At 39.2% G+C, this 24,843-nt stretch overlaps 3 protein-coding genes across 6 annotated transcripts in view; 2 read left to right on the top strand and 1 right to left on the bottom strand.

The window, feature by feature from the left end:
• The window catches only part of LOC142367565 (putative 2-ketogluconate reductase), a 379,644-nt gene that overhangs the window by 131,268 nt on the left and 223,533 nt on the right, over positions 1–24,843 (top strand). The gene's annotated exons all lie outside the window — the stretch shown is intronic.
• On the top strand, positions 14,562–15,776 carry LOC142367536 (relaxin-3 receptor 1-like). Its single transcript, XM_075449532.1, has one exon. The coding sequence runs from the start codon at positions 14,562–14,564 to the stop codon at positions 15,774–15,776; it is 1,215 nt and encodes a 404-aa protein (XP_075305647.1).
• LOC142367396 (ras/Rap GTPase-activating protein SynGAP-like) overlaps positions 20,739–24,843 on the bottom strand; it is a 56,784-nt gene continuing 52,679 nt past the window's right edge. For all 4 annotated transcript variants that reach the window (XM_075449354.1, XM_075449356.1, XM_075449355.1 and 1 more), the window contains one exon: positions 20,739–24,646. In XM_075449354.1, coding sequence (XP_075305469.1) covers positions 24,608–24,646 — 39 coding nt within the window. In that variant the 3' untranslated portion in view covers positions 20,739–24,607. The remainder of the gene's footprint in view (positions 24,647–24,843) is intronic.

Genomic DNA, 24,843 nt, shown 5'->3' with positions numbered 1-24,843 from the left:
CAGGGCTCGACTCATTTCTTTTAGAATCCCTCGCCCCCTTTTTTCGACTCTCTTTTCTTTAGCAGATGAATAGGCATGTCCAGTCAGCTGTCCTCACATTGATTCATCCTGACGTCCCAACCAGCTCAGCACAAACTCCCTATGGTCAGGGCACGGATGCTGAGAGCCTGTGTGCTGGGATGTGTGTGCATGCTTGTGTGAAAATATCCACTGTCTGCGTGTCGTATGTTTGTGCACTGCCCATGTGCTTGATAGCTGTTGTGGGCTCGAAATAGCATCACCAATGCACCACAACACACACCTAATTACGTTAAACACCTCGTTTGTTTTTGTAAGAATGAAATGTGTCCTTCATTCTATTTGTGGTTGCAAACTAGTAAGAGATGTAAAAATGTTTGCTTTGCACCCCATGACTGTGTGCACGCATATGTGCCTGTATCAGTGTCTGTGTGTGTGTGTACGTGCTGAAGTCATCCAAATATTCACATCAACAAGCCTGTGCCAATATACCCCTGACTGGAGATAGCATGTGACTGTCCTTATGCTAGTGTTCAAAGCCATAGTCACTCACTAAGCCTCACCTCACATCTACGGCTCTGTGTCCAATAATCCTGTCTGTTTTTACCAGGTCCAAACACAACTGAAGCAGATAAAAAAAACGAAAAAAAATAACACTTGAACTAGGGCTGCTTCTTTGCTTTAAATGTAGTATTTGTTTGAAGACAAGATTATATCCCATTCTCAAGCTTTCCCTTTGGATGTACAATACAGTATATCTAAAAAAAAAAAAAAAAAAGATGGCTTCGGTCTATCCTTACTGTTTCAATAATGTTCATTTCAGAGTGCTAAAATCTAAAACTACACACTGAAAGCAGACAAATTGGCCTCAGAGTGATGTCACTATAAGGCTGGTTTACTACTGCCACACAATGTTGGGCGCAGACAGCTCCTCATTACAGTATCTTTGAAACAAAACCACCTGGTTAGGCAGCATATGAAAACAGACTATATTTCAGTCATTTCTCTTTCACTTTTAGAAATGATACATTTTGAAAAGCAATAGCGAGCACAATATCTAATGTTGTACTGCTTTTAAAGGTACGTCTTTAAAGGAAATATTAGGCTTCAAAAGGCTGGGAACGTATTTCTTAATCCGTCGTCTGAAACACTGTGATTATAATCCACGAAATGTAACCAAAATTCTATCTCCACGAAATTGGAAATCTTTAGCTGAATGAAACTGACCACCTGTATGGACTGCTTCATTGGACACTTCAGCAAAACAGAAGAACTTTTTCTTTTTTTTCCTCTCCTTTTGTTTCAAGTGTGCAGAAACTGTATTCTCTGCTGATTCACTGCTGACGCAGTTCAAGATGACTCCTTCCAGATGTAATAGAGCCGACACAGACTCCCAGGTGCCAGCAAGAGGTGACGTGTTCAATGGCTGTCCTGCAAAAGCGGGTGTACTCACATGTCAAGTTGCAAACACTCAGGTTCAACACAGTGTCCCAAAAGAGCTACTAATTGGTTACAAATTGGCTGATAAAAGGCTAAAACTGTAACAATACTACACGTTTGATGTAATTCCAAACCAGTAGTTATTTCTATAGACTACTAAGGTCAAGACAAATGTTTAAATTAGATCTGTGACATCTACAGACTGCATGAACGCTCACAAGTCGCAGTAACAAGACATTTTGTCCGTTCTGGCAACATGACCTGAATGCGGCCTTACAGCTCTTAGAATATCCCTGTTAGACAGCCACGTTAGAGTTCGCACATGGCTCACTCTCTGATCGCAGCCTGGTTTTACGGCTTAGGAACTCATGGCGTTGTTCAAGACTTACAGTGTTCCTAGAGTGACTTAACTGCATGGAAGACAGTGAAGCAGCACTCTGCAGCCCTAATGTACCTAAAAGATTAGACAGCCATGAGCTCAACAGTCACAAGCACGGACAAACTTGCGCACATTGGTGCCCATCCCCCTCCTTGGTCAACTCTCCACTCGGTTACACAACATATATAGGGATTACTCTTCACTGCATGAGATGAGCTGCTCAATGAGTGGCTTTTTTTATTTCACGGATGCCCCCTCAGTGCATTAATCATCCACGACAAGACAAAGACCAGGAAGATTCATGGTGGAGGTTTTACCTGTTCAGAAATGTCTCACGCGCATCCTGCTGCAGACATTGGAGGCTAACGGAGCAATGCCTTTAAAAAGGCGAAGGTCAAAGGTGAAGAGATGATACATCTCAGATTATTTTCATATATCATTGTTGATTTATCTGTTGCGGTAGGTCTGAGGATCCACTGTGGACTCACTCTCTTTTCAGTGTGGATTGGCTAGTGTGGGAGATGCTGGAGTATAATCTGCTGGCATTAACTTGCTCTCTAAAAAAAGCACTCTCGACAGGGATTAGATTATCATTGCAAGGTCAACTCAGACTCACCCTGTCTCCCTTTATGTGTCTCTATCACTCTGGTTTGTGTCTTTTTACTGCATCAGTTATCTTCCCATCATCTGTCCTCCTGTGTTCAGAAGGAGCCTAATTCAAATATAGGTCAAGTTTCCAATGTGCAACAAGCACAAAAGATTAAAAGAGATTAGATATACAGATTGCACATTACAGGGTGAGCAACATTTATCGTAAAACCTGCCTCAAAAAATAAAACAGCATTGTCATTTTTTTTCTGTTCTGTAGCTTTTTGATGTTGAAGAAAAACTGACTCTTGACTAAGACCATTACTTATTTTCTAGATCAAATGATCATTTCAGAAGAAATAGAACAGAATGACACTTTATTTATCCTGAAAGGGAAAAAATATTGTTTGCACATAATTAATAATTGGGAAAAAAAACTATTTAACCTCGCACCCACATAACCAGCCGGCTCCACTGTCAGCTTAACTGTTCACATATTTGCCTCTGTGCTGTGCCTGTTGGAGCATTCCTTTAGGGGGCGCCTCAGCAAACTCAGACCTTACACAGCTTCTGGATTTGCAGGATGTAAACAGTGACCGCAGAGACAATGAAGGAGGTCGGTATTTGGTCAGTATTTAGATTACCAGAGAAAAGTGGACAGCAGCAGCAGCAGGTACTTAATGTACCCAATGGTATTCAGTCATATTTGCCCCAACAGTAAAGGTAAAGGTCATCCCTGGATTGCATCTTCTGTACGCACAGTGTTCATAATTTCAAAGGAAGTACCAAACTGACAAGCCAAACAAATGCAGGACACATGAATTAGCCATCTTCAAGTTATAATAGGAAGTTTAACTTTGAGTGTACCCCTAAACCTTTCACTCCTGGACATGACTAAGTAACAGAGCAGCACTTGCTATGTTTTTACCTTAATTATCGAAATTGGTGTCATAGTTGTAACATTGTACCCATCATATTGTAATTTACTGCTGTCTCATTCCACCGTCTTCGCATTTGGCTATTTTTTTTTATAGTTTAAATATCTCCCATGTGCTTTCGGCAACTCTATCAATTTTCACCAAATTCCAAACTTAAAAATAACTTGATTTCTACAACTTTGCCTTTAGCTTTGCTCTTTTGTGACATGTGAGCGTTATCATCAAACTCTCAAGTTCCACGGTAGATACTGATTTGTAAGACACATATGTGTAATTTCCTATTTCCTGCCATGACAGTAAGGACTGAAGGAGAGTAAAGTGATAGCTGCTTAGCAATTTTTTACCCAGGAGCAAAAGAAAGACAGCTGGCAGGAGGGTCTGGATTAGGTTTCCCATTGGGGTGCTGCATCTTTTACACCACCGCTTCTTTGGAGTAGAATGGGCTGATAGTAACCTGATTCCCTCAGACCCATCGAATCTCGTCTCCCTCTGTCTCAATGGGACCAAACAGAAGGGATCTGTGAACGCCTTACTCATTCCTCCCATCTTCCATCTGGACAGTTTGCCAGGGTTTGAACTCCTCCTCCTCCACTGGAGACTTAAAGGGCAAGTTCCTCTTTTTTTCTTTTTTTTCTTCTTTGCTGGAAATACTCTCAGCACCACAGAACACTTCCTTAGACTTGCCTTTTGTTTCAGTGAACAAGATAATTAACAAAAAAAAAAGCTGATTCTTGGTTTTGTGAGGACTCCTTCTTTACATTGTTCCTAGCTTCACCTGAACTAAGATTCAGATGCGTTTCCCATTTATGTTTTTTTGGACACAAGCTATTGTAATTTTCTTGGCCAATTCCTTCCTCGATTCTTGATTATATTGATTATCACTTATCTGGTGAGCACATGTCCCAGAACATCCGAGCAAATTGTGAACTTTGTGTCTTCAAACTCATTCTTCTTAATGTTCTTTGTGGATAACATATTGTGTGTGTGTGTGTGTGTGTGTGTGTGTATGTGTGTGTAATCTAATCTTTAAGAGTTTAAAGAGTAGGAGAGACTAAACTGTCATAGTCTCTGCATCACCACTGGCCTTTCCGTGGCACTGCCAGAGTCTGAGGCAGTGATTATGCTCACGGCACTGATCACTGCACGTGCGAACTGTGACATCAACACAGCAGCATATCCATTTATCCGAGCGTCTGAGGGACACTGGACTTGCTGTAGTCTTCCCCCTAAACAGCAGGTGTTGCTACCGAGAAGATGACCCCTACACCTCAGGAACAGCACTGGAAATAGTCGCACAGGAAGCACATAATGTATACACAAATGTAGTTTCATCTTCAGTTGTAATAGTTTGTATCGTCTGTGGTTTCGATGGAGCTGCTCGTGCCCTTCGTGTTTTTCAAATGCTGTACTCATGCAATGTGCCGCATGTGACAAAAACAGGGAGGTGCACGACCGGGCAAAACGTCACCAAAGTCCCCAGCACACCTGGCAGTGTGACATCAATTTCATTTCATTTCATTTAGTCTGAAATGGCTGCAATAAAACAGCAGTAAGCAAACATTTCCTTTTAGTCCACTAAGCAATTAAACATTTACACGTCACAGTACAATAAGTAGTTAAATTCCTTTATGTGTTTTCTAAAAGAGATGCTTTGTGAAAGGATTCTTATTTGATTGCATGTAGTCATTTTATGTTTACCCCTTTGTGTCCTACAGTGACGTCCAGGTAGATTGGACAACACACCCCATGCACACTAAGGCAACATGCAGAGGTAGCTAACATGTGTTAACATTCCTCTCAATCTAGCATGTGGTCCATCTGCATGGTGCGCTGTTAGGTAATCACATCAGAAGAGACAATGCACACTCAGCAAGAATGTGAACACACTATTTTGAGGGCAGACTGCCGTGTTTCGCAGCCTCACTGTCCTGTGAACAGTACAGTTGTGGTCGAATTGAAGTGTAATTTGTCGTATTGAGAGTTTGATGTATTCAGATGGGGATTTCGGTGTCATTTAGAGGCTGCACGCTGACCTGAAGCCACACAAAGCCTGCCTGAGCGGTTAATGAGCCCTGGTTGTGCCTTAAGAAAACGCGTGCAGAAATGTGCTTCACGATTTAAAGAGTGAATTTAAAATATTCTGTGTGAGGTTGTTTTCCAGGATCAAACTTATAAGTGATAATGCGCATTGTGATCAATGGCCAGCACAGCAGATCTTGTTTGGCAGATGATTTACTTTGTAAGACACCCCCCCCCCTCCCCCACTGAACACGTTGCATTCTGCTACTTATCAGTGAACTCGAAAGAACAGCAGTTTAACGTTTTTCACGTGCTTTGCTCATCTACCTATTATTGAGCAGTCTCCATTGTGACTGGGCTTGAAATCAGATATGTTAAGACTCAAATACCTTGATTTTACTTGATGGAGTCTTCCTTGTTTGCATTCATTTTCACTTTCTTCCTCCCTACTGTCCCATTTTAGCCAAGTTGTGGGGCTGTATGTTTGTTTTCCTTTAATTCAGATGAGAAAAAACAATTAGTTTCAGCCTACTGTCACAGAAGGGAGCTGCCCAAAGTAGAGATGGCCTTACCCCCTCACATCCTCCTGTCTGCTCTGTCTGCACCCTTCCCCCTTCCAGCAACAAGCCCCTGTCCAGACCCCCGTCTCCTGACCTAATCTAGATGATTAAATCATTTTTCTTTAGCACAAATTTTGTCCCCCACTACTCTTGTCTGGTAGTTGTGTCGCACACCCTCCCCTATTGATCGTCATGCTGAGGAGATTACCCTAATAGCTGGGATTACCTCCCCACATGTTGGTTGGCCACATACTGGAGGGGAGGAGGGGAGAGCTGCGGATGGTGCATGTTGTGCATGATGTGCAAGTGTATGGGAGGGGGAGGGAGGGGTGGAGGAGTAAGAAATAGAAAATCTGGGCCTATTTGTTTATCGCCAGGGAGGACTAGATGATAAAGGCTGACAAGTAATATATCGGGTCTGGATGTTCAGCAGTATACACAACAGCCTTTATCCTAAAATGGGAACACTGAACATGGCTGTGAGACTGTGAGCTTTTTTTTCCTTTTTTTTTTATCAGCTGGGCAGATAAACAACACCCTAAAGACCAGGTTGACAAATATTTGTCCTCATTATGCTCATTAACTAGATGCAACCCAATCTAAAGACTGGTGACATAATCATGAAACAATTACCCAGTTAAACAACTAATGCAAACTTTATCATGAATAATTGATTAAAAGAATATCAATTAAAGAGGAAGGAAACCACTTAGTTGTGACTTTATCTTTGAGTATGAAAGGTACAAACTGAGTTTGACGAGTGGACATTTTTATCGTTTTTTACTGACTCATAATTGGACTGAATTGGATAGATTTTCTTTGGACTGCGCTGAGCTTGTTTACTTTCTCTTTAAATTGCCCCGAGACAACTTTTGCTGTGAATTGGCGCCATTCAGATGAAATTAATTGAATTTTCAGATCATAATACATGTCCGGATCATAATGCAGCAATTCAGTGTCCAGCCACGGTCCAGCCACGGTCTATCCACATGTTTCACAACAGCTCGGTTTGACATCTTTCACTGGTTCTGGTGGCTCTGTGCCTGCTGGCAGCGAGGTGCTGAAGTTGAGTTTCTAACAAGTGCAAAATAAAGATGTTGGACCCGCAGAGGCAGGCCGGCAGGCAGAGGGAGGCTGGAGGCCGTTCAGATAGTGCAGAGAAAAGGAATTCCGTTAATCCGCCGCTGATCCGGTACAATGGCAGCCTTGTTGTCTGTCCCGTTTGCACTCACCTATCACAAGTTTGAGAGCGCTGACCGTGTTCGCTGATAGCTGGTTCGCAGCTGTGCCAACCCACGGTGAAGGCGGTGATAAGGGTTTAATAACGAGTGGAGTGGGACCCGTGTCTGTCGCTCGGAGGACACAAGACTTGGCCGAATGTTGCACAGATAACTGACATCCATATTAGTTACAAACAATCCGAACGGGATGTTGCTGTTAACTTTCGCCAACACAAACTCTAATAACAGAGCAGCACCGCTTTACAAACTGCCCGAGCCACCACAGCATCCCTCAACGGTCCGACACACCATCTTTTGTTAGTTAACCGTCGTTTAGCTTTACTCCTTACCTTGAGGGGGGTTAACGTCAGGCGGCAGGTCGCTCCTGAAGGAATCCCATCACAGATTAAACAATGGCGAGCTTCGTTCAGCAGGCAAACACTTGTCGACAAACCCAGGCGCTATCTTTCAGCGGTGTGTTCATCTCCTTCTCGCCCGTAAGCGCCCAAAACTTGAGTGTATTTCAATCACAGCGGTGCACCTGAACCGCAGTCCCGTCCTCCTGTTCCTCTGCGGCGGCAGCGGCAGCGGCAGCCGTCGTTGTTGGGGACATGAGTGACGCGAGAGATAACGTTATTAACGTTAATAACAAGCAGGGCGAGTGATCTCTGCGTGCGCGCGGCTCTGTCCCGTTCTGTGCTGCTGGACTGAGAGGTGAAGGGTGGGCGCGCACGGACATTTGTCTTAGATTGTGATAATTAGGACCTTTTTGTTTAGCATAAATACACAAGAATAGGCTACCGTGTGGCCAACAGCCAATTAGATTGGGAAACAAAGTTTAAAACCCCCAAAACCCATTGAGTTATAGCCATCAAAAATGTGAACAGAATAATGTACAAATGCATTCATTTCGACATTATTATAGTTTAAACACGGCTGAGTTCTTTGATTAGAAAATTCTACAAAAGGAAATATATATATGTATATACATACACCACGCTGTTATTACAGGAAGGGCTTACAGTTTTACTTTAATTTATTTAAGTTTTGAGAGGACATATTCGAGTCACCAGGGCTGCCTTAAATCAACAATAATTAACTATTAATTATTAATTATTCGTTAATTATTCATTTTGTTCACATATTTTGCCATGGAACATGGCTTATTTAAAGTCTATCAAAATGTATTCACTTAGCTTAATTTACTTAGCTGTATGTGAGAGCATAGTCCACATGGTGGCATTATATATTACAGCAGTAAAGTTCTCAAAATCACCTGTTTATGCATATCCCCTCTACAAGATGGAGCTAGTGCAGACCAACACAAGTGGATATTGTACCAACTCAACATACCAAATATAATATACATTCTGGCCTCATTTCCACCTAAAGCATCCAATTACTTAAATGGCCCAAGGCTTTTTATATTATCTAAAAATGATTTATGTCCTGGGTTTTTAACATATCCACTGGGATCTAAGTTATATGATAGATAAGACAAATTAAGTCTGAAGTGAGAACATTCCTCTTCAATGGAGTGTCGGGCCAGTAGTGCTGTCCACAACAGCCAACAAAGCAGTTAAACCTGGCAGTGTGCTTCAGCAGCATTAACTCAAAATCTCTTCATTTTACACACACATTCTACAGGTTGTGGGTTTTTCAATTTGTGTCTCAGGGTGTAAACAACTGTCAAACAATCAGAGATTCACGTTTTATTGCTCTCATTCACTCTGTTATTCCCTTTTTACTGCGATGGAATCAACCCAAAAAAAAAGTCCATAGTTCCTTGAAGAGGTTCCTGCGCTCCTAATGCAGCTTTAGATGCCAGTTGATCAGATTCACTTAACAGAATTAACGTAGATCATGCCCCCTTTTCAGTTCTGTTTGTGCATCCTTGATTCCTTTCCTCACCGTGCACCTCCTGATGTCCTAGTCTCTGCCTCAAGAGATGCGAGTGGAGGATGTGAGGAAGATACACACAGAGAGAGGATTAGACAACAAAATAACAAAATGAGACATCCTTGCGTCAGAGCTACCATTTTAAGTGTGGCCCAGCTGCATCATCTGTCCATTGTGTTGTCGTAGCCCACAGCTATAATTTATATGTCTGTTAGATGAGTCTATAAGTGTACATGAAAATGTCTATGATCTAAAGTATACATTTCTTATTTTCTAAATTAATTTACAATATCACACGTGTCTCTTTCGCATCACAGGTGAAGAAAATGCTTCAAACTGATACTGTGTCTCCTCCCTCTCCCCTCCTTTAAATGCATCTTTGGACTTGAGACATCCTTCATTATGGCATGCTGAGATTGATTTCTGGGTCACAGGCAGGAGGAGAGAGGAGACGAAGAGGGGAAAAAAACAAAACAAAAAAAACACAAACCCTAATACAAAATCCAGCAGTAAATTCTCCCTTCATATTCTTCATGCTGCACACAGACACATTGCACTGGATGGGATGTCTGCTGTGTTTTGCAGGAGTATGATCACAATGTATGTTCTGTAGTTTTGTTTTTATGCATATTTTGTACTTTCTATTTTGTATTTACCTTTGTATTTATGTATTTCTCTTTACTGATTAAACCAAAGACACATTTCATGCCCTGGCTGGACAGTAAAGTTATTCTATTCAATAAAGTCAAGTTTCTGATTAAACTGTTTTTTGTTGATTTATCAGTCTTGTCCCTGGGGAAAATTCTGTTTTAAAACAGACAAACAGTGTCGAACTACAAGAAGAATGTTAAGACTTATTTGACAGAATGAGCAAATGCTACATTACTGAGACTTCTTTGAAATGTTTTCTTTCATTTGAATCAAATAAATGAGTTGCACTCACACACTAAACCCGAACATCATTGCATTTATGATTGGAGTATTTATTTAGAGACTGTTGTGTTAGAGTTTTGCTTTAATCTTTGAGTATTTAATGGCTCAAATGTTCTCCAAAACACATCTTATTACCACAGTGGTAACTAATAATGTACAAATGAAGCTGGATTACCCAGTTGTGGCTTGTAGGGTGCTTGGGTATTTACCAGGTGGAAAACCTTGCTTTAAAAGGTGGCTTAAGACGATTTCAGGGTTTTTAGGGCAAAATTACGAGTACTCTGTGCAAAAAAAACATTCAGACGTCCGACTCGAGATCATGTCAGGGAAGCCATGAAGGTGGGTACTTGCAGGATATTGATATACATTGGAATTATAGCTATGACAACATAAAAGAGAAGTGTTGCACATTTTAATCTAAGTGCATGATAAATAGGCCTCTTTAATGTTTGTTTAACTTTTGTTAACTTTTGATTGTGGAAAAGGTTTAATTGCAGTATTAAAATCTCTTAATTTTACACAAGTTCTATAAGTTGTGTTTTTTTTCATTTGTGTCTCAAACTGTCAAACAATCAGGGATTCATGTTATATAGCTCTCATTCACTGTGTGGTTGATCTTTTGAGCCTGTGGTTTGTGCTTCCAATATCTAGCCACTTCATTATATAAAGCAGCAACAAAATGGCTGTGAAAGTCTTTACAATGGTTCGAGCTTCTTAATTCCAATAGAAGCCTAACATTCTAACATTAATCTTAGAGTACGGTATATACAATAAGAGGTTGTAGCATTAATCTGCACGAGTCTTTGCTTCATGTTCTATACTTAATAAACTGCAAGACAGTGTTGAATGTATTATATCATCATAGACTTCAGGTTTAATTTGCGGTTATATATTGTCAGGTGAACTCAGCTTTTGATTTCCAACTCTGCAAGTCAATACTTCTCACTTCATGTTGCCTGTCATTATTCAGTAGCCTAAATGCTTTTTTTTTTTTTTTTTTGTGCCCTGTTGTAAAATGATGTTTGTTATTTTACAAGATGGCACATACAACTATATAAAAGTGGTAACACATACCCAGCTACCACCATTAAATCAAATGCAGTCTGCTTGTTTTTGGCTGAGACATTTAACACAGGAAGGCTCACTCACTTACTTCTCGACAGAGTAAAGTGTTGTTCTGCCTTTTTTACAAAGGGTGGCGACAAAGTCACCCTACACAGTGTCTCAAAGTCACCCAGCCCACATATCTCCACATTTCCTGAGGCAAAGCTCAGCTGGCATGCCCAGGAATACATACACCATCGCAGTGAATAAACATACTGAAATATATCTAAGTACTGGCGAAAAATGGGTTTCAGAGACCACTTGAATATGAATATACACTGTGTGTTATTGTGTATGCATGTACACTCATGTACCTGAAAAAAAAATACACAAAAACGATGAGATGAGCGACATCAGAGATGTCTACGTCCTAAGTGACAACCAAATCTGTTGTGTGATGGCCCAGAGACATGCTGAATCAGTCTACAGTCATCAAGAATACAACATAATTCTTTGGTTGTTCTGACCTGTGGACTGTAACAATTCCTACACACTCATTTCACAAATGAGTGTGTAGGAATTTTGTGAAAGAAACTTCTCTTAGCTGACATTCACTCAGGGAGCAGGGAGTACCGATTTTCCCCATGTTGAGCCACAATGCAGACCTGATGTTCACAGCTTGTTGTCATGACAATGATCCCGCTCGGCTACCTGAAAAATCACGAATGTACTTTGTTTTAAAGGAAATACTTTAATTGTACACCTCGAAAACTTAGAAAGAGGTGAGTTATTTGACATGTAAGTCATATTGCACAGCTGTGTACTCAATGCTGTTCACAATGGCTTATAATGTAGAATCAACATCTTTCTGCAGCATGTTGCTGCAGTGAAAACATGAACACTCAGGAAGGTGCATGTTTTGTTCAGTTAGTTTATGACAATGCCTCACTTTAGACAGATCAGCATAAATCAAATTCCCCAGTCTTCCGCCTTTTCCATCCTAATCTCATTAGGTCATTCAGTGCTGATGTTCTTTCCACTATCAGCGATTTATAATGAAGAGTCATTCCTGCCGCTAATCTGGAAGCAACGCCCCTGATATAAATAGAAAAAAAGAAACACTAAACAAATATGAATTGATCTTGCTTGGTCTTTCTTCGAATGCAAGGTTCAAATGCTTTTTAACAACACTTTCAACGTGTGAACCACACACTGTGAAAAGAGGCTGATTAACCTTTTAACCTTAACTGTTAAAAAGGAAGTTAATGCGTGCGTGCGTACGTGCGTGCATGCGCGCGATGCTTTTAATACATTAGACAGGGTTGTCAAAATCATGTAGGAAAAAACAATAAAGCTGGGACTTTCAGTACCACATCCCAGGGAATATCAAGTTGGATATTAGCTTTTATTCAAGACTGAAAAGCAAATATATTTTTGAAACAACATTAACGTCATTGGTAGGAAGGATAAAAAGCAAACAATTGAAGAGTCATTTTGGCTAATTTCTTTCTTCTCTGTTTATTAATGGCAGTTTTTTCATTCAAATTCAATGATTCAAAGTGTTTTAAACCTGGCTAAAAAAAGAACAATTAAATCCATATCAAAAGTTAATTAGAGCTCTCTAAAACAGCAGGAAACTGTTCCAATAAGGAAGGTAGGTCAAAACAAGGCATCTGGGCTGATAAATGAACTAAATTAGCTTCGGTTTGTAATGAATTGAAAGTATTCGTACATTTTTTAAATTTACATAGTTAAACAATTTGACAATGTAAAAGCTTTCAAATATATTTGTATCCAACAAAAGAACTGTGATGTACTCATTTATATCTGTGATGTCGCTGTAGCGTCAGCTCAAATTAAGGTGGCGTCTTATGTTGTACAATTAGAGGGGTGCGTATGTAGTTCCAGACTCATACACCAATTAACATGCCGGATGGAACCGTGAGGAACATAACTAACATCATGTAATATGGTGTCACCAAGTTTGTGGAATATCATAGGAAAAAATATGATGAAAAATATGATTTAACATTGCAGGGATTCAAACCACAAACCTCTTTCCCCACTTAAGAACTCGTGAAAGTGCCCACATTTTCCACCAGTTTAAAGTACAGCAGTTATTTTTCTTTGCTTAAATACTGTTTGGGCTCCAGTTTTCCTGACTGTATCTTTGCATCTTGATGACTTTTGTTTTCTTTTTTTCAGTCGTGCCATTATAGGCTATTCTGAATATGCAGAATGACCAACACGACGGGGTGGAGCATGGATCTAGGGTGGGTGACATTTACATTGTTGTTATTGTCCGAGTTGTGCAGCAGAGCTGGTGGCTACAAAAAAATCCTGTTGAAGATTAACCAACTTTTGACTTTCAGGTAAGATTTGTTTTTGTCCAAGTATTTGAATATGTGTGTAGACACTAGAGTAGATAAATACAGAGTACAGGTGCATCTCTGACAGGATGCCAGGGGGCACCTCTGTCATTTCAAAACTAGATTGAAACAGTTTAGGTGTGGTTGTTTTTACCAAGCAGAACGTTGGAAGCAAATGGAGACTTGAATTATTACAGATATGAAAATGACGCACGCCCACAGAACTGTTGTCTGTCACTCATATTGCCTCAAAATTCAAGTCTGATAAGGGTTTTTTTTGTTATATATATAATATTTGATGAAAATAAACTCGCATGAACATCTTAGAAAATTGTTAAAGCATTACATTTGGTTAAAGTTAAATTAACTAGTTTACTGAATAATTTAAGTTTCTCTCACAAACGTGCCAGTAATTTTACCTGCCTTTAGCTCGCCTTTTGTGTACAAATAGCATGTTTTGTGTATATGTGTAAATCATTCCACAAAAAACAATAATGTTCTGAAAATTTCAGATTTATTGAGTTATCAAATAATTGTATTTACCCCCAGCATGATCAGTGTGTTTTATAAAATAGTTTCATGTTGATCTAAAATTCCTAAATCAAAATGAATATTGCTGCACCAGGCAACACCTTTTAAATAAGACATCTGTGCAATCTGCCAGATCCTATCCTCTATATAAAATGAACATGATTACCTAGTGTAGAATGCTTGCTTTACACTTCTGGTGTGCAGCACTCTTCTATGATGCATGTGTGACAGTAATTTAAAATAAGAAAGTGACCCTGGAGGAATCCTGATACGCTTCTCCACCCCAGAAGGTGAAATCAATTGCACGACTTGATATTTTAATCCATATTTCCTCGTTGATTCTTTGAGATCCACAATAAATTATCTGACTTTACGGCTGACACTTCAGTGCAATTTGTTTATCTGACAAGGCTAATCTGCTTATGTGCTCATAAACTGCAGTGTCTATGATGTAATAATAATAATTTCCTCTTCCCTCGCAGGGACTTATGACTGTCATCTAATAAAGACGCTCGCAGAACTTGCATTTCAATTCATTGTTGCCATTAAGAGGGCAAGTGAAAAAATCTCAGCCTCTTAAGGACGACCTGCACCGCATCCAGGGAAACTTTCAGGGTAACAAAATGTCAAATACTGACTTCAGAAGGCTTGAGTTCTTCAACTACATCCTGAATGGCTGCAGTGAGGGTCCGTTCTGTAATAACTCTCACCTGATATTTCACAACACAAATAATGGCAGCGGGCTGGAGATTCTTCATGATGGATCCCCCTGGCTGAGAATACTCGTCTCTGTGGTGTACTTCATAGTAGCTACGGCAGGAGTGTTGGGTAACCTGTTAGTCATGTTCCTGCTGTATTCTACTCACACCATCACTACAGGCACCATCAACTTCTTTGTTTTTAACTTGGCTTTGGCTCACCTGCTCTTTTCACTGGCCTTACCATTTTGGGCGGTGGACATAGCGATGGACTACAGCTGGCCTTTTGGTTTGACCACATGCAAGGCTGTGTCTTTGCTCACAGGACTTAATGTCTTTGCCAGTTGCTTCTTCCTGACAGCTATGAGTCTGACCCGATATTGCTATGTAGCAACTGCTCTCAAACCCAGCGCTTCCCCCTGTGCAAGATCTTGCACTTTCCCAATGGCCACAGCTTTCATCTGGGTTGGAGCATTCATTGCAGCGGCACCTCGAGCTGTGTTTGCAGACCTGAGCCATGTAGGCAGTGGTAATGACACAGCATGCCTGCTCCGCTTCCCAGATGGTACGGCTTGGCTTGGAATAAACCAGCTCCTGCGAGTGGTGCTGGGATTTCTGCTGCCCTACGCCACCATCATCCTATCCTACCTGCTTCTGCTGCGCTTCCTCTGTAGGCACAAACTGAAAGGCAGCAGCAACTCTCGGCGAAAGGCTGATATTTCCAAGTCTGTGGCAGTAGTGGTGCTTTCATTCTGCGCCTGCTGGTTCCCATACAATATCCTGACACTTTGGAGCGTCCTGATCCAACTTGACATCATTGACATCAGCAAATCCTTCTACTCAGCTCAGACATTCTTCTTTCCTCTGGCTAACTGCTTGGCTTTTACCAGCAGCTGTTTCAACCCGGTCATCTACTGCCTGGTTAGAAAAGAATACCGCGCGGCTCTCCGTAACGTCCTCTTCAAACTGAGTCTGGCCATTATGTCCAAGATGCCGTACGCAATGAAATCTGAGGAGGGGTCGGGGCAAGCTGGGCAGCTTGCGATTCCACTCAACAATATGAACAGCCACACATCCCAAACCGACACAAGGAGATACCCGCCACTGTCAACGCTCCCTACTGTGGTATCCACTCTGTGAAACCTCAACACAGTGACCCCGCATTCTTTTATTGAACACATATATGTTCAATAAGTGTTCAGTGTTTTGACAGTGTGCTTTAGGAAGGCTCATATTTTCCATATAATGTTGTGCACAGTGTATACTGTAGATCTGTTGTAAAATGCATTTTCAAAATACTATAAGCTTCTCTGGGTCTGCATGAAAATGTTAGTGTTTTAACACTGTAAAAAAATCCATGTTCTAATTTAATATAATTCTAACTTGGAGATCCTACCACTTTGTGTAATGTCTCTTCCAATGTATTTTCTTTCTCTCTTTATTGTTTATATTAGGATAGACCATCATACAATAGTTATTCAAAAGAAAAAAAAAACCTATGTACAAATGTTTACTACTGCCTTTGGAACAATTTATATCACTTCAGTGTAGATCTCAATTGTGGTTGTCTTGGTTTCAAAGTCTCCACTTGTGGAAAGATATTTGTAATTTGTTTGAGTAGAAACCTGAAAATAAAACTGATCCCAACCTACATTCTCTGCTCTGTGTTGTTTTTGTGCTTTTCACTTTGTTCTACCTCGACAGCCGTGATCTAAAATGTGGAAAAGAAATGTTGTAGTCTTAACTGAAGCTGACCATTAAGGTGAAAGTGCAGAGTTGGTCTCTGCTTTAATATGGTCTGGACAGATAATTTATACATCAATAGTGAATCTGTTGAAATATTTTGCCTAAAGGATTTTGGTAATACTCTGATACCCATAATGTTAGGTTTCTATGAGAATGAATAATTAACACACTGTGTTACACAGAAATCTTTCATTCTTGCTGGAATATGAATAAATAAAATCAGACGTTTCTCCTTAAGAGTTTTAAATGTATAATTTAACACAAACTGGATTGCTTTATAGTTTACGGCATAAAACATTTCTTTTGCTGCTCCTTCTGTTCTCTTCTGACTTCAGTTTACCACAAGATGGTGGTGTTGTTAAATTTCTAAAGCTGAATGAGGCCACAACTGACAACACAACATGGATTCATTTTGCTCAAGGAATGAGTCTTTTGAGTCTGATACTCATTAATCCAACATGGTCTCAGATGTTTCAGACTTTTAGCTGAATAAAAAAAAAAACAGTTTCATAAATTAAACAAAATGGGCACAAAGAGATGCTAAGTGACCACTGATATAAAATGGGGACGAATATATGCAAAGTTATTACAGAGACACAAAAAGCACAGAAAGAGATGCAAATGACCAAAAATAGACCAAATGACAACAAAGAGACAGACAGATTATGAAACAATGGGTCCCTGGACACATAGTGTAAAAGGTCATAAAGCCATCTACTCTAAAAAACAATGCACATCTGGCTGGGTTTTTTTTTTTCCATTACATGACATAATTTTGTGTCTTTGCAGTGTTTTTGTGGCTATTTGCTTTTATTTTATATGGTTTATTGAGTCCGCCTCCTTTTGTTGGTTTTGCACCCCTGTGTTGTTATTTGGCATCACACTCTGTTGTTATTTGCACTCTGGATCAGCTTCTTTAAAAAAAAAAAAAAAAAAAGATTTTGCGATACTTGTAGTCATTTTGTGTCTCTGTGGTCATTTTGCATCCTTTTGTAGTCACTGTTGACTTTTCGATCAAATCTCAGCCTCAGTGTGGTCATTTTGTTTTCTTTGGTTGTCATCATTCCAGTTTGTTTGTCCATTTTGTGTTTTCAACTTTAAAAACATTAAATTGACATCTTTTGTAGAATTTTTGGCATTTTGTATCTTTTTCTTCTTTTTGGTAATTTATCATCTCCTTGTATCTGGTGTCTTTTTCTGAGGTTTTCACCTCTCGTGGTCTTTTTGTGATCATTTTGCATCTATTTATGGTAATTTGTGTCTCTTTTTTTTTTCCATTTTGTGTCCTTGTGGCAATTTTGATTATTGCTCTAGTCATTTTGTCTCTTTTTGGCCATTTAATGAGCCTTTATGTTGTTTAGCATCTTTTTGTATCTTTTTTTTCCAAATTTGTATCTCTTCTGTTTTTTGTGTCTTTGTGGACATTTTGTGTCGCCTTTGTTGTCGTTTGGTCTTTTTTTTGGTCATTTGCATCTCTTTCCCCCTAAATTAATCTTCCCACCTGCAACCCCAATGATATGTTTGTCAGCACTGCTCACTGGTCTATATAGGGAATTACTCACTGAGTCTGGTCCTTTTATTTTTTTTCTTTAGCACAAGTTTCTTGTGTTTACCTTGAATGAAACTTGTGGTTATTTGGGAAAATTTTAATGGTCTTCTTCAGAAAATTTAATCTCATTTTAATCATTTGATATATTTGTGTCCATTTTGCACCTTTGCTGAAAGTTGGATCTCTCTGTGGTCATAACATATCTTTGTACATTTTTCGTCATCATTTTACATAGCTTTGTTTTCCTTTAAATTATTTTGGCCTGCATGTAGTTTTTGTGTCTCTTTGTGATCATTTAGCGACTCCTTGTTGAAATTTTACTTCTCTAACAGATAACAAACTGTGTCCTGTATGCCCGCAGCCTTGAAAACTGTGATTTTAGCCAACATTTAGAGAAGATGAGGTACAGACAGCTACAGACATGTTGCATAAATGTTGGCATAATAAGCCTAAAATGCCAACTGAAATAATGTGAGGGGATGCCAAGTCAGGTTGTGATGAATGACTTGAAAGGACTGTTTAGCTGTGACACAAGAAATCTGCAAACTGACAAAGAGATGCGTTGTTGTATTGTAATTTGATTGGAAATGTTTAATTCAGTCATTGGTAATGACAAAAAAGCTGCTGAGGCTCCTGGTATATAACAAAACAATGTAAAGTCTGAAGGGCTTGAGTAAGGGCTCACTGGAAGTGTGTTGCAGCAACAGTGAGAAAAAGGCTGAGTTTTGAGGCTTATCTTGAACTGGAGAAAGCTGTGCTTAAAATAGTTTGCTTCAACACTACCAGGTGTCACAACTTCCTTTATTTTACATTTAAAAAGATGTTCAGTATTCTAGGGAACACATTTATTCGCTTTGAACAGAATATTGGCAAAACTATCAACACCAGCTATCAGTATTTTTTACCGACTATCTGAGGGCATCAAATCAAAATGAAAACACAGCATCTGCAATATCATCTTCAAGTAAGAGAATCCAGTCAGCAGAGACAAGTGTCGCCATCTTAAGTTTCTAATGTTGTTAATGTACATTTGTTGAAACCACTTTAGCAATGTGCACCGTCTTTATGAACTAGCAGGCAAGCATTAAGAGAGGCTTAATTCAATCCAAGTTCAATGACTTTTTTTTTTTCACCACAATTTGCCTTGAAACCTTGTTTTCTATAAAGGCACCGGTGCTAAGCTTTATAAATTACACAATATTCAATTACATAACCAGCAACTTTTCAAATAAATTGTCTTTAGTTTAAAGTCCCTCCCCTTTTAACTCTGGTTTTTGGACTTCTTGAGGAAATATGTGATTATTTAAATCCAAGATTTTAATATTATGGTCCTTAAATAGTTTGCAACTTTCCTGCGTAACGCTATTTAGCATTCAGCAAGGAGATGCTGAAATTCTTAGTAGAGCTAAGAGAAACTTCTGAGTAATTCTTCACCAACACGGACATTACGACATTATGAATGTAGATTTTTAGGAAGATTGCCCTAAATGTTACATACGTGAGCTTTAAGACCAGAACTGGATTTGGACAGAAGACTTTAAAAAGAGACGGAGACCAAAACATTCGTCATGGTGTTCGTCTTCAATGAATTTAACACAATAAATGCAGACAGAAGCCGACAGTCGTGTTATGTAACCTCTCTCATGGCCAGGCTTAAAGCTCATATAAAACTCACCTAAATATTTGAAATAATAACAGAGGATCAGTTAGGGATTTATTAATTTATTGAAATCACTCGGAAAAAATCACCTGAAATATGAATACATTCCCTTTGTTCAAACGAAAATCATATCAATCAAGTATACTTACACTAATAATAATTACAAGCGCAATCATACCTACAGTAACTACCATTATAAATAAAACTACCAACATTAAACATCCACCACACAACATCAGGGGGTCTGGAGGGTATGGCTTATCAATGGGGAATGGCTTAGTTCAAAAGAAATGTCAAGTAAATTAAGGTTTTACATCCAGTAGGCCAAATTCAAGTCAGAAATCTCACCAGCTATATATTTGTGACACAGCAAGTCAATTGAGCAGAATGATAGCTGCCAAGAAAAATATTGTTTCATTCCAAAATCCTATACATCCATTTTAGATACATAAATATGTTGATTGGTGTTACATACCCTTACTCAAAATATATAAGATAAATAATCTAATCTATTAGGTCCTGCTTTAGCTGCAGCAAAGCGGCAGTTATTCCCCCTTGGTTCAACAAAGGTTTATATATTGTCTGTAAACGTAAAGCACTTTTTCCATAGTATCTTCTTTAATATTCCTCATAAAGTTATGTTACATTAGATCATTTGTTAATTTTTTTGGAACAACGACAAAAAGAAAAAAAAAAAAAAGAAAAAAGCTTTTGCTCCTCTTATGTGGCAAAACGATGAACGAAGGTGTAAATTAAACCGTTTTTAAGGACGCAAGGAGGGCAAGGGGCCCACGGAAAACACAAGTGTCATTTCATGTGTGCTTTGATCGGTATTGAGCTGTAATCGTCGCCTGCCAAAAATCATGTTTCAGCGTTTTGTGCATACGGCATAAAGATGATCAAAGTTACCTTTGTGTTCCTCACAACACCTGAGAGTCTGACGGGTCCCTGGAACACATTCAGTCGAGGAGATTTTCGTGACTGTGATGGTAACGGCACTTAAATAGCACAAACTTCAGAAATGGCAAGAAGTCTACAAATGGCAATAAACAAGCAACCGAGATCTGAACCCGATTATTTCGCCCCACCCATCTGGTTAGAAACAAAGTTACAGTTGGTTGTTGGAGGTGTCTCTTTAAGAAGTAGCTTTTTTTTTTTTTTTTTTCTTTTTTTTTAATCCTCTGAGGTTGTGAGCAGATAACTGATGAGGGCATGCTTTAGAGGTAGCACACTGTACCACTGCAGCTAATACAGAGAAACCTTCAATAATACATGGGTATATTTTGTAGTTTTATATATTTGAAAACATTTCTCACAGACTATGAGTTGCGGCTTCTTGTAAAGTGAAAACAGAAGTGCAGTATAACATTTCAAAATACTGTATTGCAATGCAGGCCAAATAAATAGACGCATATTTCAGAAAGAACTTAAAACTGCAATCCAGCATTGTTGAAAGCACCGCTGCTATTTTGGTTACACAACATGGATGAGCTAGTGTGAGAGTTCACCACGTAACGTCATCTGGAACGGAAAAGTGCTCGGCTGGGACCTTGATCAGCTGTCATCCCGCAGCACTGTCGTTTCTGGATTGCAGCATTAAGAGTTATTATAATACAAGAATTAAGTTCTTGCCACAACTTTAACATGCCAGTAGGCCTACCCTTAATTTGAATACATTTTACATATAAGAATAGATATACATTAAGCTATTTTATACATTTCTGGTAACATAAACATTTAACTTTGTATCATTTATCTTGAAATAAAACTTTTTTTTTTTTTTTTAAAGGCAAGAGGCTAAGATAAATTATATCAACCATGAAATTTGTCATGTAAATGATTCTGACTAACATACAGTTAACCAACACACTGCTTATTAATTAATCACCCGACTACAAAAAAAGAAAAAAAAAAGAAAAAGACATTTCATATACAAAGTTTACAGGTTTTTGTATTGGCATTGTTAGGTTTGGGCCCTGTGGCGCAGACTGTAAGGCAGTCAAATCCTGTGCACATATACTTACATGTCCCTGCTTCTTCTTGTTCTACTGTTTCCAATGTCTCTCTTGCGATTTCTGTCCATGTCTCTGCACGCTCTCATGTTGTATAATGCCAAAGGCTGAGTGCTGCACGCTTCCAAGAAATGAAATGGAAGAGTCAGCAGGTTGGATTAAAAAAAAGATGCCTCACTATAAGAGAGCCATGTCTTTGTGTTTTTTCTACAATAGAATAATTGGTGACGGTGAACTGACTTACTTGTCCTTGCATCTGAAAAGCACATGCAGAACTTTCGCACATCGATGCTCAAGAGACATTAAATACATCAGATGAGGGCTCCACTGCTTGCATTATTGTGATTTCTTTCTGGTTTATGCTTTATGGTCTAAGACCACTTAGTCATTCAAATCTTTTTATATGCGTTTCAAACCAGTGTTACAAAAGGACTCATTTAAAAAGCTACAGAGAGACACACTTAATATGCTCATTAAAAATTAACTTATTAAATGACTTATTGTCACAGCTCTCAAGGAAAGAGCACACAGATGAGCACTGATTGAACGAATATTGCGCTCCAGAGCGGCCAGGAACCATCTGAGAAGCCATGTCAGTGTTGCATTTATGAAATGGTTGAAATAACATAAATAACAGATAAATTCAGTGATGTCGTCCCTTGAGAAGGGGGGGCACTCCAACAATTTAAAGTGGTACTGCTGATGTCTGTGACTTTTAGTCACTTATAATGTTAAATGATTAAAATAATAACTTTTTTTTCCCTCTTAATTGGGGCTGTATAAAGTTCTTGTGAGGACTCAGACAGCACGGTTACATCCACAATGGAGTCAAGCTACAGTTAGTTCGACCTGGACATTTAATTGAACCAATGTCCTTGTCCCAGTTCACACGCATGAGGGATAATAAATGACGCATATCCGCAACACTGAACTGCGTGAAAAGAACGTTCCAAGAGATTCTTCCACTTCTAAACTCGTCTGTTGGAGGATTATACAAGAGCTGAGTGGCAGTCCAAAAAATACATGAGGTAACCAAGAATTGACACACAGTGGGCCGATTTTCAGTCAATTTCTGATGCGTTTAACCGTCTAAAAGAAACAGAAAAACATGTGAAAGAGAGAAGTTTTAATTGGAATTCGGCTGTATTGATATACTCCGTCTTTTTACAAAAGATGCAAAGAGATGGAGCATGCATGGAGTGCCTAGTTGAGAATTTACATGCAGAGTGATTCAACCCAAAACTGCATTATCTGGGTGTGTTAGTCCGGCTTTCAGAGTTTCGATTTTGGTCAAGCCATCTTTGTGTTTATTTAAATGTAATATTTTTCTAGTGTCATATAAACATGCTTAGTTTTTAACCAGCAGCAGACAGAACGCTATCAGTTTGGAGAATCTGAAGCTGGGTGAGCAAAAGCTAGACGCTACTCAAAAGGGGGCCACCAGGAAATCAAATTGTTTTCCATCTAAAACAAATCCAGCCTCAAAAATGTCAATGGTTCGAGTGACGGCTTACACTGTGGATATTGTGGATCACTTCCGCCTCTTAGTTACATGGACTGCATACATGTAACACGGTTTGCAACCTGGGCTCTTTCGGAATGCGCTGCAAACAGAATTTCTGTGGTTGAGAAAGTGCAAACAACTAGAGGCAGAAGTGGTGTGGTGTACATATCCAAAATACAATTTTCACGGGAACCACTATGAAAAATTTTAGGTTAGAATTGTTTCAGATGTTAAAAAGCTATTGTATAAAAAGTTACTTCTTGTTATGGCCCTCCTCTGCCCATCTAATGTCAACTGCAGGTAAGACACTGACTACTCATAAGTACTTTATACAACAACACTCAAAACTAAATGTCCCTTTAAGCTTTAAAAAAAAAAAAAAAGACAAATACACTAATCTGTTTGATATTTTATTAGAATGGGAAAACCCTCCCAGCCTCTGCATTCTTAGTTCCTAGAACTGTCCACAGAAACCTGGATGACATCACCATGACATCATCTGGATTTTTTCTCTCCGACTTATTCGAGCCCCCTCAGACGAACTGTCTGCACAGGCTGAGTAGCACCCCCATACTGAATAAAATTGGTGGAGTGCCTCTTTAATCTGCATTTTTGTTATTAATGTTGCACTTTGTATCACTGTTTTGAAATGACGGTATACTTTATCGGCATGATAATAATAATAATAATCATTATTAATATTATTACAAAGTCAAACAAACTCAGATTATTTCAAAGTATTACCACAATTAAATAGGTTTAGTACACGTAAGAAGTGTGTTTTTTTCCCCCACACACAGTTGAGGCTCTACTCTGTGTGCCGAAGGAGAAGGCAAAGCAACGAGAGGATTGTACTTAAAGCAGCTGATTGTAGGACTTGTTTGGCATCTTTTCAGATGAGATGATAGTACTATAAATTATACAAAAGTCATAACGATATCCACTTTGTAAATTAAAACACCTTTAAAACTAGTAAATTGTTTGAGCCAAATCATGAAATCGATCTTAGTTTGGGCTTTGCATCTGAGAATCAGATGTCAAATGTCGAAGGCGTCATCATGAAGGGATATTGTGCTTGTAAAAGCCTCTTTACGTTTTCTTCTGGAGCCACTCGAGTGAGAAGCTGCTTGTAGAAGGAAAAAATCCTGCATCCATCTTCATCGCACTCTTTTACACACCTCCTCGCTAAAGGTAAAGAAACTCATTAGGTACAGTATTGCCATCGTTGTGGCACTGGCAAATATTCCAGTCAACATGTGCAGAAGTTGCACACATTGGTCCTCACACTAAGATGATTGTCAACTTCTGGTACAGGCTAAGCTTTAAAATGTGCAAAGGTTTCTTTTGTTTGTTTTTCAAATGTTGTGAGATGACACCTCCAGTAGTCCAACTGGATCCACTGCAGTGCTTTGTCTTGATGGGGTTAATGTAGGAGCATTTGAATCAGCCTTCTTACACCTGAGTGACCATCATGAACTCTGGTCACTTTGGAACTGGCAGTCAGGATCCCGGGAGGCAACCGTAGCCCTGGTTGATGGACTGAGAGGAGACAAAACAGACACAATTACCACTTTTCTCCATTTACAGCAACAGGGTGCAGGTTTAATACATTAGCTTTACGTTTTGTTTTCCTAATACGATCATTCATTTTCGGTTAAATGAAGACTGATATCACCCAAATATCTAATAAGTATGATCCTGAAACTCGCAGCTGGTTAGCTCAGTGTGGCAGACTG

Source organism: Odontesthes bonariensis, chromosome 18 (assembly GCF_027942865.1).
Source record: "Odontesthes bonariensis isolate fOdoBon6 chromosome 18, fOdoBon6.hap1, whole genome shotgun sequence".
NCBI lineage: Eukaryota > Metazoa > Chordata > Actinopteri > Atheriniformes > Atherinopsidae > Odontesthes > Odontesthes bonariensis.
The sequence above is the reverse complement of the archived record's forward strand: the minus strand, read 5'-3'. Positions and strand labels throughout refer to the sequence as shown.